We start from the raw sequence: 14,534 nt of genomic DNA, 5'->3' as shown, positions 1-14,534 counted from the left end.
TTCCCGGTTCTGTATTTTATTTATAAATGCATTTTTAATAATATATGGTTAATAAGATTCTATTTTAAGCTTACAAACAAATAAATTTTAGTTTTTAATATAGTACAGAAAAAAGTAATCTAAATTTACAAACTCATGTACATACAGTACATACTGTAAATGTACATGTTTACAATTTGGCAATGTTTACATTACATTGCAAACTCTTTATTTGTGAATGTGGTTTGCTCTAAGACATTATAAAATAAGATGATTTTGTAAGGTTAAATATCAAATACAGTTGTTAAAATTATCTTGCGACAGTAGAAAATAAACTAATTTATTAAGTAAGTAAATGTCTCTTCAATTCAAAAAAAAGAATCCTTCGGTAGACTACCTCACAGCTATTTAGGTTATAAAACTCTTTTATCATTTTTCCACAGATGCATTTCAGGCTAGTTTAATTCTCTAGCCCTCTTCAGTGCTAAAAAATAAAATTCAGTATTGAATTAACATAAAACAGTGCAAGTAGATAATGTTTACAAAAAACAGTAAAAACACATTTCACAATACCCTAAGGATCTCCACAGGTTTCACTGGCTTATTTTTCACACCTATACGGTACTTCTAGTTTCCATTTACAATATTTTCATAATCTTAAAAAATTACTTTAAGGGCGTATATCATATTACATCGAAATAATTTTAACCATGTTAAANTATATATATATACATACAGATTTTCTTTCAATTAAAAGTATACCATTTTAAAAAACATCAGTATATGTTGTATAATCTTTGAATGGTTCTTCATAGAATATGATTTTTCATAAGCGACAATGCATAATTCTTACGATATAATTTACTGACTTGTCCTTGCGCCCTCTATCATGTTGTACTGTACCATTGCTGGTCAATTTGCATGCCATTTGACATATTTATTAAATTATTATTATTATATTTTACTATCTCGATATGTTCTTTCAATTAAAAGTATACCATTTTAAAAAACCTCAGTATATGTTGTATAATCTTTGAATGGTTCTTCATACAATATGATTTTTCATACGCGACAATGCATAATTCTTATAATATAATTTACTGACTTGTCATTGCGCCCTCTATCATGTTGTACCATTGCTGGTCAATTTGCATGCCATTTGACATATTTATTAAATTATTATTATTATATTTTACTATCTCGATATGTTCTTTGAATTTACATTTATAAATATTTTTCTCATAGTGTAGGATTTTAATATTATTTCTATCTATTTGACAGTTACTATTTTTGATTGGTTAAACCAAGGAGAATTATTTTTTAACCTTATGGCAGCTTCATGCTCTTTAATGCTTAATTCTAAAGTCCGACCCATTTCTCCTATATAATTTCTTGGATTTTGACGGTTACAATTTTATAAACTATTCCAGTTTCTTTCAATTTATCAACTTTGGTTTTGTATTTTCCTAGTTTATCCTTATGAATTTTATGTGAGCTTTTATTGGTCAAAGATGGGGTCAAAACTATATTGTCCTTTTTTAGAAATTTAGAACAATTATCATAAATATTAGTTATGTAAGGGAAGGCTTTGTAATTTTTATCTTTTTTATATTAAACCTATTTTTGTAATATTGTGTATGTCAAATTTTTAAAACTCTTTTTGGATAACTTTTGAGGATGAATTTATAATCTAATTCGTTTAATTTAGTTTTGCGTTCATTTTTGCTGATAGTTATTGTANCAATATATAAAAATATTCTAAAAAGAATCAATGGAGTCAGATAATCTATTTTTTACCGTATTGTACTATTCATTAGTACACGGAAAACTACTAGTTTTCCATTCGTTTCTGACTTTTGGAGGCTTAATAAATCCCGAGTCTGTAGACTGGTATAAAAAAGTAAAAAAAGGTAAACAGGTTAACAAAGAAAATATACTTTTATTTTTATATAAATATACTTCACCCCAAATGCATTTCGCCTGTCAAGGCCTCTTCAGTAGGGTTTCTGACGACTAGAATTTCTAGAACAACCAGAAGTGAAAAAAGAATAGAAGAAATTAAAAAAATAAATAAGAAGTATTTGTTGAACAATTATCCGAAAAGATTGCTGGAGAACTGGTATGATGAATATTTAAAAAGAAAATTTCAAGTAAAGAAAAAACAGGAAAGTAAAAAGTATGTTTCTTTTCCGTATATCAAAGGTATTTTTGAAAAATATAAAAAAAATTTTTGTGAAAACTTAATACAATTGGCTCCATTGCAAAAAAATAGATTATCTAAATTAATTAGAACTGAACCTTACAGAAAGAAAGATATATTGGAAGAAGAAGGAGTGGTTTATAGGATTCAATGTACATGTGGAGTACCGTATTATTACGTAGGAGAAACGAAACGGAAACTAAAAGTGAGGATGTCGGAACACTTGGCAGCAGTATGAAATAAAATTAATACATCCCCAGTATTTTTGCATTGTCACGTGAACAACTGTCAATTAGATATTAATAATGTAAAAATAATACATAAAAAGAAAAATATTGTAAAGAGAAAATTTAAAGAACATTTCGCGATAATTATGCAAAGTAATGTAATGAATTTGAATAATGGAGTGATACAAGCGGAATGCTGGGAAGAGTTGGTGTTAGTTAAAGATTGTAAACGCGATGGTATCAGTGAGAAAGATGTGTCTTTCCTTGATGTTAAAGTATTTTCTGCTGTGTCTACGACGGAAAAAAATGTGTCGTCTGAAATATCTTCTGCTGTTCCTATTGTACATTCTAGTCGTCAGAAACCCTACTGAAGAGGCCTTGACAGGCGAAATGCATTTGGGGTGAAGTATATTTATATAAAAATAAAAGTATATTTTCTTTGTTAACATGTTTACCTTTTTTTACTTTTTTATACCAGTCTACAGACTCGGGAATTATTAAGCCCTCAAAAGTCAGAAACGAATGGAAAACTAGTAGTTTTCCGTGTACTAATGAATAGTACAATACAGTAAAAAATAGATTATCTGACTCCATTGATTTTTTTTAGAATATTTTTTATTGATATAAGATCTATTAATGTTTGATTGATTTTTGATTGTGTAAGGCTGTCTTTTATTAATTCCCATTTTATGTTCGGATACATATTTTTCACATCTAAACTTATTAAAGTGTCTGTTTTTTTTCTTTCTTTCTTTTTTGAATTATATTAATAACTTCATCAGCATTTTTTATACTATTTTTTGTAACCTTCAATGCTTTTTAATTGTTTTTTAATATAATTCTCTAAATTGTAAAGTATTGAATATCTAAAATCTACTATGGGTCTGTATTTTTCATAATCTTTATGTGTTTTTAATCATATGTTTAATCTTGGGGTCCTATTATTTCTAAAATTAAGTACAGTAGAGCATCGATTATTCGACTCAATTGGGGACTCAGGTTGGTCGGATAACCGAAAAGAATGAAAAAAATACATTATTAGTATAGTATATTAGTATATCCCATGTAATTAGTATATTGCTATTAACCAACTTCACGTTGAATTTTCATCAATGTTAAGCCTAACAAATTCTTTTAAAAAATAATAATCATTGCTATTGTATCATTAAAAATTATTTTTAAATTATTTTATTGCTCACAAAACAAACAACCACTCATAATTAGAAAATTAAGTCTTGTTTAAATACTGGCCTCCCTTTAATGGTCGAGCCAGTATTGCCAGCTAAAACATGCCAAAATATAACAAAAATAATATTAAAGTAGCCAAGACATAGCCAAATATTGTAGTGCCACATCACTAGTGGACATTTGAAATTTGTCGACTAGAACGGTCGGTTAACCGATGTGACGGTTAATCGGGGGTCGGATAATCGATGCTCTACTGTATTTTATTTTTATCCATTTCATTAATTTTATTATTCGAATACATATCTTTTAATATTTTCAGTAAATATTTTTTTATTTATTCATATGAATTATTATCTAACTTGATATATTGTTCGTTGTTAATTTGTTCTTTTGTTTTGTTTTCCAAATCATCATTATCTATTATTATGAGTTGTTTCATTTTATCAGCCTTAATAAGAGACAAATTATTAGTTTTTAAAACATTTATAGTCTTATTTAAATTTGTTTTATATTTATTTACTTTAAACTTATTTTTTTTGGGATATGTGTTTCATGTCATGAATGACAGAATCAATTAAATTAGTTTTCTTTTCTTTTTTCTATTGGTACATACTTTATACTTTTATCTATATTTGCTATTAAATCTATTGTTATCTTATCTATAGATATGTTAAAATCTATACCTAGAGCTAGGAATTGCTTTATATACTTAGGGATTTGTATGTTAGTTTTGTTAATGATTAAATTGTTAACCCATATATTCTTCTCTTTAGGAATTGGGTACTTAAATAGTTTATGTAATTTAACATCTTTTTTGTACTTATATTTATTTGCAATTCCTTTGTACAGATTTATGGATATTGTAAATGGAAACTAGAAGTACAGTATAGGTGTGAAAAATAAGACAGTGAAACCTGTGGAGATCCTTAGGGTATTGTGAAATGTGATTTTTATTGTTTTTTGTAAACATTATCTACTCGCATTGTTTTATGTCAATTCAATAAGTGAATTTTATTTTGTAGCACTGAAGAGGGGCTAGAGAATTAAACTAGCCTGAAATGCATTTGTGAAAAAACAATAAAGGAGTTTTATAACCTGAATAGCTGTGAGGTAGTCTACCAAGGATTCCTTTTTTACAGATTGAAGAGACATTAACTTACTTAACAAATAATACAGCTACCATTAGAAAATTCAACCAAACTAATTTATATTAAATTTACCAATATCAAGTGGCATTGACAACAATGCCAAACAGTTGATATTGGAACTACCATGGAAAACACCAATATTGAGCACTTAAAGACCACTAAATAAGACAACAACACAGTCACAGATGTTTTCATGTTTCATTCTCTAGGATTTATGATGATTATATTAACATTTACTGTAAATGTACATATTTTAATATGATTTTATGTGCTTTAACATTTTTCTAGTGATGTTACAACTTCAATATTTGTGGCAGACAGATGAATAAAATGACTTAAACTTGATTTTTATTTTTCCATATATTTTTTTGACAAATGATGTATAATCAAAAACAACGTAACTCGAGGTATACTTATATATATCATCCAAATAAATAGAGTAATTTAGTTTATTAGTGGATTTGCCGACTTCAATTCCTGCAAATCAACATGACCCCTCTGTCACTTGATTTACTTCTCCAATTAGAATTGAAATATCCCCACTTGGACGTATAACTGAAGATTAAACTAACCACGAGTTAGGACGTGAGCATTATTTATTCTAATTGGTGTCAGGAATCCTGATAAGATGAGAGATCTTCTGATCTCTCAAGCTTCCTATATCTTAAGAAAGTCATCCTAGACAGTGGGTGGAGTCTCATAGACCCTGATCTCACAATTTAGTGAAGAAAAAAATAAATATACTAAAAGTTTATTATGATAACTGTTAAATATATAAGCAGTTAGTATATGATACTGTTTAAAAACTGTCAGTTTAATACAATGGATGCTAAACAATAAGCTTCTGAAAACATGAAAAATTTCAATTAAATTATCCTAATTTAAAATCATTTCAATTTAAAAGTTTCTGTAATAAATAATAATCTGCTGAAACAGTACTAATTATAATTTTCCAGTTCATAATAGGAGAATTTTGATAAATTATTATTGTTTGGACTCAATGTTAACTAGATTTACAGTGAATTCTACAGTATTATAATCACTACTTAAATAGAAAAATTGACTAATAAATAATGTGTACATTTACTAATATATTATACTCATACATATTAGAAAATATTCACTGTATTCAATTCACAAAAACTGTATTATAAATGACTCGACTGACAAGATAATATAATACGGATAGCTCTTTATTAGAGAGGTTGAGGCGCACGTTTTAAACGTGTAAACGTGTACGTGTGACGTTCGGTGCCGCTTTCCCGTAAGCCTAAAAGTTTGACGATGGTGTTTGGAATGTCGAGCGTGATTCCACCGACTATCCAAACACCATTGTCAAACTTTTAGGCTTACGGGAAAGCGGCGCCGAACGTCACACGTACACGTTTACAAGTTTAAAACGTGCGCCTCAACCTCTCTATTAATACAACTAAACACTTGTACACCCAGCTTAAGCTACAACATGGCTGTTTGTTTTCTCCACACCTTTTTTAACCGTTTCAACTTGTGTTGCCACCTTGGCATATACACAATTATATTTAGTGTTTATTTAAATTATTAACATATATTACAAAAACCTTTATAAGCAAAATAAAAATAACAAAAATAATAATGCAGGAAAGATAAAGATCAAATGTCAGTGCATGTCAATAAAATTGCCTTCCATATTACACATTGTAACTCATACCAGGCTCACCAACAGATTGTTTTATCAATTGATAACTAATTGATATTATTTATATGAAATTGTCCAAAAACTTATTTTTTAAATAGCATCATTTCATGTCATTTAATCATTTTAAATCATTTCATCAATAGATAATAATTGATATAATCTCATACCATTTGGTCTTTTAAAATTATCCAAAAATTACTTCAGAAATTATATCAATTGATATCATTTAAAATGACTAAATTATATTTTTAGTTATTTATTTAAATTCTTCTGACAGTACATGAAAATAATACAATAAAAACGTCTTCAATGGTAGACAATCATGACACTTCACAGTGTATTTGAAATTTTAGGTGATTATCAAAATTTTATTTCAGGAGCTAATTGTTCATATCAAAACATTTTAGACATGTCAACCCATCATCAGCAATTTTAATTTTTATTTGTTCTATATTCCAAAGAACATGAAATTTTGTTGGTATACAAACAATATTTAAAAATCTGATATACAAAAGACTTTTTTTTATGGAATTTAAAATTTCTTAGNATCAAAACATTTTAGACATGTCAACCCATCATCAGCAATTTTAATTTTTATTTATTCTATATTTTAAAGAACATGAAATTTTGTTGGTATACAAACAATATTTAAAAATCTGATACACAAAAGACTTTTTTTATGGAATTTAAAATTTCTTAGTGTTTTTGCCATTACATATAATTTAGTGTGAAAGTTAAAGATGTACGAGACAAATCGTTCCAACGAATATCAATTAAACAATGATTTATTATAACAGGGATTAACAGGTACTACAGAGATGCCCGTCAGAGACAAAACACGAATATACAACAGGTCTCTACTCTCGTCCGGAATCTTACAATTTTTAATTATCACGATATAGGGTCTAATCACTAACTTATAATTAACTTATATCTAACTTAATCTAATACTATACTAATAAGAGGAAAAGGAAGGGAAGAAAGAAAAGGTCTACCGGTAGTTAGCACAGGAGGTCCTGATGGTGGTTTCCGATAATTTCGGGGGTTTTCTCGGCCGACTTTGGTATATTAAACATTCCTAGTATGAAATTTGGCGCTTAGTTTTCGTAGACTACTATCTCTCATCAGTCAAGTCGCTAGTCCTTTTCTCTTCGCTTTGGACTACGCTAAACTTCGCACATTGGGCTGGTTCTTTGTCTTAAGTCTGACTTAATGTCCCGATGAGATTTTCTTAACCCTTTCTCCTCGTCGTCCAGGCAAAAAGCAAGTGTCCTTTTCACCCCACGGGCAGGGCCGCGCCCTGTTCACGTCAGTAAGCCACCAATCAGGATCCACGAAGTTCCCGCTCCTGATCGGGTGACCGGAAATGGTCATTAGTAGAAGAAGAAAGAAGGAAAAGAACAAAGAATCTTAAATCTAAATACTATAACTAGGTATATACAAAATGGCGGACAGCCACATTAGAATCATTTATTATTAGCTAAGTTTCATTTCCAAAGTCAAAACTATTCATACTTTTCCACAAATGGATTTATTCATTAAGTAAACGTACAAATGTTTTAGTTTAATTTATAAAACTGCCTCAGGTCAGGTTCAAACTATAAAATTCTCATATTCCCAAGTTAAAAGCTAAGCCTGAAGCATGTTAATAAATTTGTAATTCCCTTCACTCGAGAGCAATTTTGTGGAAATTATATTTATACATAATTGATAACAATCTAAACCTGCTAAATAAGGGTACGTAATCCTGACAATTTGAATTTCTAATTGAATTTGTAACAGATTGATCCCAACAATACCTAATACACTAAATCACTAAATATACATCAAATCCTGGCAATGTCCTATATACTAAATAATCAAATATATTAAATATGTACATTCACAACAATGCTTCCTTCTATTAAAAGTCACTAATTCTTTGTTCTTTCCTACAAGTGCTCACCTTCCTTTCTTCAGTGATCTCTTGCCTGCTCAGTGGTCACTTCTGACAACATGAAGCCCAGCAAGGATAAAAAATGCCATCCCTTCAGTTCATTTGAACTTATACCATTTTTATACATCACAATCTTCTTTCTCCCAATCAAGGTGTCTCACGAAGATGGCCGGTTGATCCTCTTGAGACACACACCTGGCAAACAGAGATTGTTATTGCCTCTGGTAATAAGTTCGAATGAGGCATTGTAACATCTCAGGATGGAGAAAAAAAAAAATAAAAATGAATATGGGATGGGAGTACTACAAATTAAACTGAAAATGTTCGTACGTTCATTTAATGAAGAAACTCATTTGCTGGAAAAGTATTGTGGCGACAACTTTGGTGACAAATCCCAAAGTCGCCACCAGGAGGAACCCCTGAACTGAACACACCTGGCAACCTGACCTATGACAACACATTCCTTTTGGATTTGGACCTTGCTCCAGATGTATGGATTATCACTCCCGTGTTCAACCTGTACAGTCGTGCCATATTTCATGTATATAATAAATTTTAATCTTTTATTGTATGTGACCTTGTTTGTAGTGATTAATTATGCATGAACAAGTACCCACAAGTATGAATGGTTTTGATTTTGAAAGTTGTTATTCCAGCTTTGTTAATAAATTTTATCTAAGTTTAATATATAAGAAAAGATTACCTTATTTTCAACATAAACAAGCTTAAGTGTGTAGTTTGGAACATGAGATAATAAATAATGGTCCCTTTTTGGACAGACTTTATCTTCAGAAACTTAATAATTGCCATTCGGATGAAAATTTATAAATAAAATGTTTAGTTTGTTTCTAATTTTTATATTTAAAATAAAATAAATTGCATAATACAATATTAACTGGTTTAGAAATGTGGTGGGATCCCCACAATGTATATATGTAGATTTTATTAAGTAAATTGTTAATTTATATGTCCTCCCTTCGTCTATCTAACTAATGCTTGTCGCTTTTCCCTTTTCAACTCTTTTAACCGCTCAGTGTTTGTTTCTGTCTAGTTTTGAGCTGAAAGGTGCATCGACTGATGTCACAGCATAGGGGACAATTTTTGTTCATTCTTGGTGAATCAAGTAAGGAGGAAAGCATGTGATGAGCAAGGAGAAGAGTTGTGAGAGCGAAGATCTACATAGTGAATATGTGAGATAATAGTGCTTGGATTTGGTGATCTTAAGAAGTGAAGAAAAGACTATTAGTTGACATTCCCATTTTTCTACAAAGGATATCCATTTGGTGAGGTGATAAAAAAGTCTCTACTTTTACAAAATGACACTTTTAGTACCCCAAACCGCTAAATAAAGGAATAAGGGATCCCGAAAACTAGCAAAATTTATCCTCCCTTACTTCCCTAATTTAACTAACATTAATATTAATCTAGGATAATTTAATTTTAAGTAGTAATTTATGTCGATGCAAATGGATTGTCCACGTGCCGGATCCGGGACTCACAGTTGTCAGTAAATTGCAACCTATTGTTAAGAAAAAGGCAACATGAAAGGGGATATTGTAAGTCTGTGTAAAAGATAATAAATTGATATTGTTGTTATTGTTTATCTGTTACAAGAGATAGTTTAATGAATTTTACATATCAAATGTGGTTTTCATTAACCCGTCACACCACAGAAAAGTAAAGAATCATTCTTGTTTATATTTATGCTTCAGTAAAACTTTTCCACCTATCAATAATTATAAATGACTGAAAAGAAATTTAGAAATCCAATATTCTTTTTATTCAACTGAAATCATTTGAAAAATTCTGCATGTTTTTATTCTAGTAAACAATTTCATTTTATTAAAAATATAAAATTAGAAACAAAAAGTTCTATAAATATAAATTACATTAGACTCTTAAGAAATAAAGAAATTTTATAAATCTGCCTCACCTCTTTCTTTATCTGAAGTATATACCAATCTGAATCCTTCACCTGCAGAAGTACCATAAGAATAGTATAAAATAAGAGCATTATAACTGCTAGAATCTATTGGAGGAGGTATAACATTTCCACATATGTATCCATTTAAACCATAATAAGGTCTTGTTCCATTAATTATCTGAAAAAATACAATAATAATATGAAATTAAAAAATATATACAACTATACTCCATTATCTAAATCTAATGCATTCATGAAATTTTTTTAAATATTACAAATCAGATATCAAAAGTATTTTTTCATTATTTCATATGAGAAAAATTTAACTTGTTCTTATTTTAAATGCTTTAGATGGCACATCAACATTAATCAATGTAAAGAAATAAACCTTCAATTTCCAGAATAATTCTTCAATTTGAATATTTTGTGAGTATCCAGGGGCTATTTTCTCTATAAATTTTTAACAAAAAAATACATTTTAGAAACTTTCCCTTTTATTGTTCGTTTCCAATGGAATTAAAAATAGGAGAATATGGAATGTTAACTTAACTGTGAACAAGTCCTTTCTCCTCACATTGACTCATGAAATTATCAAAAATATGTTAAAACAATCAATTGTAAAGTGTGAGAAAGTTGACACATAACTTAGTCCATGGGGGAAATTTAAAAACAATTGAAGGAAATACTAAACCTTCAAATTGACTTTGTTTAATTTTCATCGTCCAGCTATGACACCTTTGATGAACACATCAAAGGTGTCATAGCTGGACAATATTGCTGCCAAACAAATGATCATCTGACCAAATTCCCACACTGGATGGGGATATAATGGCCAGGCACCCATTCATCGGGGCAATTGTACTACAGGAAGCTAACTTTTTACTTTGTGTTGTCTCCTCCAATGCAAGCAAGTTCCTATGGATTTATCTTTAACTTTGTGAAGGAAGTACATGTCATCCCAAGCATCTCACCAGATAATTAGCTTATGAGGTTACATCCCCTGATGCACAGAGGTATGATATATGATTGATCTTATGTATGCTTTCTCTCTCTCAGGCAGAAATAGTTATTAGTAGGCATAACACTTGCTTGATAGTAAAAACACACTCTAGTGATTTGCACTAGATTCAGGAAACTGTATTCCTTGTGCCTAGATTTATGTTTGTAACCTTTAGCTTTATTAAACTTGTTGAATTTTAAAATGGCTTCTCTTACTCATGATCACTGGCGCCTTATTGACAACCTTGCTAACCCTCCCCACTTGATTCATAGCTCTCCTATTTTAATACAGCCATGAGCCATCCAGTGACAATGTGAGTGGGTTTTACCAACATGTTGTCGATCAAAGTGGTTTAGAATTTGACGCTCTAAGCCCCCATGGCTTCTCACAATTGCAATATGTATTGTAGAATGTCATATCAGAGATTTGGATATAAGAAGTTTGGATATGAGATCATGGCTGTATTCAAATATTTTAGAATTTAACATATTTTAAAATAACAATTCAAAAAATTGATAATTACATATGGCATGCTATAATTGAATAGGGAAGTGTGAAATATTTTGNTGCACTAGATTGAGGAAACTGTATTCCTTGTGCCTAGATTTATGTTTGTAACCTTTAGCTTTATTAAACTTGTTGAATTTTAAAATGGCTTCTCTTACTCATGATCACTGGCGCCTTATTGACGACCTCGCTAACCCTCCCCACTTGATTCATAGCTCTCCTATTTTGATACAGCCATGAGCCATCCAGTGACAATGTGAGTGGGTTTTACCAACATGTTGTCGATCAAAGGGGTTTAGAATTTAACACTCTAAGCTCCCACGGCTTCTCACAATTGCAATATGTATTGTAGAATGTCATATCAGAGATTTGGATATAAGAAGTTTGGATATGAGATCATGGCTGTATTCAAATATTTTAGAATTTAACATATTTTAAAATAACAATTCAAAAAATTGATAATTACATATGGTATGCTATAATTGAATAGGGAAGTGTGAAATATTTTGCATTAATACTTACCAAAGCATTTACAGACCCTCCACATAGGGTTGCCACAGGTCAAGTTGATCCACTGCCACTAGGTTACCACCCAGCTGGCATTGGACCAGCTTGACCAGCAATTTTTAAATTAAGGCCAGTAGTCAGCAAAAATATTTAAGCAAAACAGTTTAAAATATAAAAAAAATTATATTTTAATTAAAAAAAATATTATATATAATTATTTAATATTCAGTAAGTTTATTTATAATGATAAAATGACTTTCTCATTATAATTATAAAAGTTTTTATTAGATGGTGCTGTAGTACAATAAATTTTTAAACTCAATTCACACAATTCATGTTTGTGCTAAGTCAACACAATTTGAGTTTTAAAATTGATTTTTCAACATGAACAAATCTAAATATTCATCTATTTCTTCTCCTTGAAAAAATGTTATTCATAAAATCATGAAAATGTATTGTCTAATTAAGATCTAAATAGTTACCTAGATTATTTAATTAACAAGTTCTAGCATGATATTATTTATCAGGCTAGAACTATATCAGGCTTTATCATTTGATTATTATTATATTTGAAATGTAATTTAGTTATAACTGTTTTAAACTGTAATTTTAAATTATGTTAAATTTCTAAATATTCTGAGTAAAATATTGTAACTTACCTGAGGGTGTCCATTTTAAATGGATAAAATGATCATATTTGCAACCTTAAAGTTGTTAATAAACCTTACTGAAATATTGTATCTGTATTGGTGTTTGAGTGAGTTGTTTTTATTAAGTATAACCAATTTTTAGTAGAGAATATTCTGAGTATATAAAATATGAAATATGTTTTATATATTATATAAATTATTATGTTTTTTGTGCTTGTTTCACACAATAATAAGAAGTGTCAAATTTTATATTTTATAATATAAATAAATTCACTGTATGGAAACTTAATAACCTATAGTATTTACTACAGTAAACTGATAAGTCAATAGACCATAAATGTTATATCACATAATTCTAAATATAAACATAAAATAATAAAATATATTAATCATTTAAAACTTAAAAAGTTCTTTAAATTTTATTTTAAAACTTAAAAAATTCTTTAAATTTTATTTTGTTTTTGTGTAGATTAGAATGTTGCAATAATTTATGAAAAAATTTATTTCTATATATTTACTCTTAATCCACTTAAACAAGTGCCATTGATAGGATCCTTTTTCAGATTAAAATGTGTGAAAGTAAAAGTTATCCTTCTGTTTTCTTCTACAGAAATTATCCATCGGCAATATCTTCTGAATGATAAAGCATGAGGAAAATTGGGGGAAGTAATGACACTTGTTGGTAAATCCAATTCTCCACCACATGCTGAAATATAAATTTACTATTTAAGATTATTCAATGTCAATAAATATGAATAGCTGTGTTTTTATGACAAATTTTTGTAAAAATGGATACATAATAGAAAATATTACGACTAAATTAATTGTAATAAAAAATAAATATAAAAAATATTAACCCGTCAGCATGCACCTAGTGCCAATTAGGCACAAATCAATTTTTAATTAGTTAGTGTAAAAATTCCAATTGTTTGAAAAATCTGAAAAAATTACTACCTGACTAATTTTTCTTTAATTTTATGATGCACAATTCAGTTTTTGCTTAAAGTGTTTCATTATTTTTATTTAATAATTGGTGTCAAATTGGCACTATAGCATGTGTGTTCTTGGATTTCAATTTTCAAATTTCCCATCAGTCACTGTTACTTAAAATAGTGCAGCAGTGGTGCAGGCACCTCTTCGCTTATAATCGCGTTATTTTAAAGTGAATAACTTCTAAAACACTCAAATTTGACCCAGAAATAATTTAATTTTTTCCATTCATATTTTTTAATAATTTTATAAAGTTTTATGACACAATGCCCCATATAATTTTTTGTATTTTTTTAATTTTATGAATATAAAAATGCGAGCGACTGTAATATATAAATTAAAGAATTTTCATGTATTAACTGCATCGAGGCATGCATGTTTCCAGCAGATACATGGTGGTTTTTTATTGAATTTCTTAAAAATAAAATAGTTGAAGTGTGGGCTTTTTAGTATTTCTCAACTGATATGTTCTGAAGCGATTCCTACAATAGTTTTCAAATTTATGACTTTTTTTCAGAGAAATTTTACAAAAACCAATACCTTTTCACCACCTGCAGTAAATTCTCTCATAGCATGAGAGCACTGTACTCTTGCAATTGTTAT

General features: G+C 29.0%; 1 protein-coding gene across 1 annotated transcript in view; it reads right to left on the bottom strand.

Moving 5' to 3' along the window:
• The window catches only part of LOC111614983 (CUB domain-containing protein 2-like), a gene marked incomplete at its 5' end in the record, with an annotated part of 41,586 nt that extends 27,932 nt beyond the window's left edge, over window positions 1-13,654 (bottom strand). The window contains 2 exons of the mRNA XM_023356355.1: window positions 10,287-10,455; window positions 13,460-13,654. Coding sequence (XP_023212123.1) covers window positions 10,287-10,455; window positions 13,460-13,654 — 364 coding nt within the window. The remainder of the gene's footprint in view (window positions 1-10,286; window positions 10,456-13,459) is intronic.
• Between the last annotated feature and the right edge of the window lie 880 nt (window positions 13,655-14,534).

Source organism: Centruroides sculpturatus, unplaced genomic scaffold (assembly GCF_000671375.1).
Source record: "Centruroides sculpturatus isolate CEXI.00-Female unplaced genomic scaffold, Cexi_2.0 scaffold2295, whole genome shotgun sequence".
Lineage (NCBI taxonomy): Eukaryota > Metazoa > Arthropoda > Arachnida > Scorpiones > Buthidae > Centruroides > Centruroides sculpturatus.
Note: the sequence above shows the minus strand (reverse complement) of the source record. Positions and strands in the feature narration are given on the sequence as shown.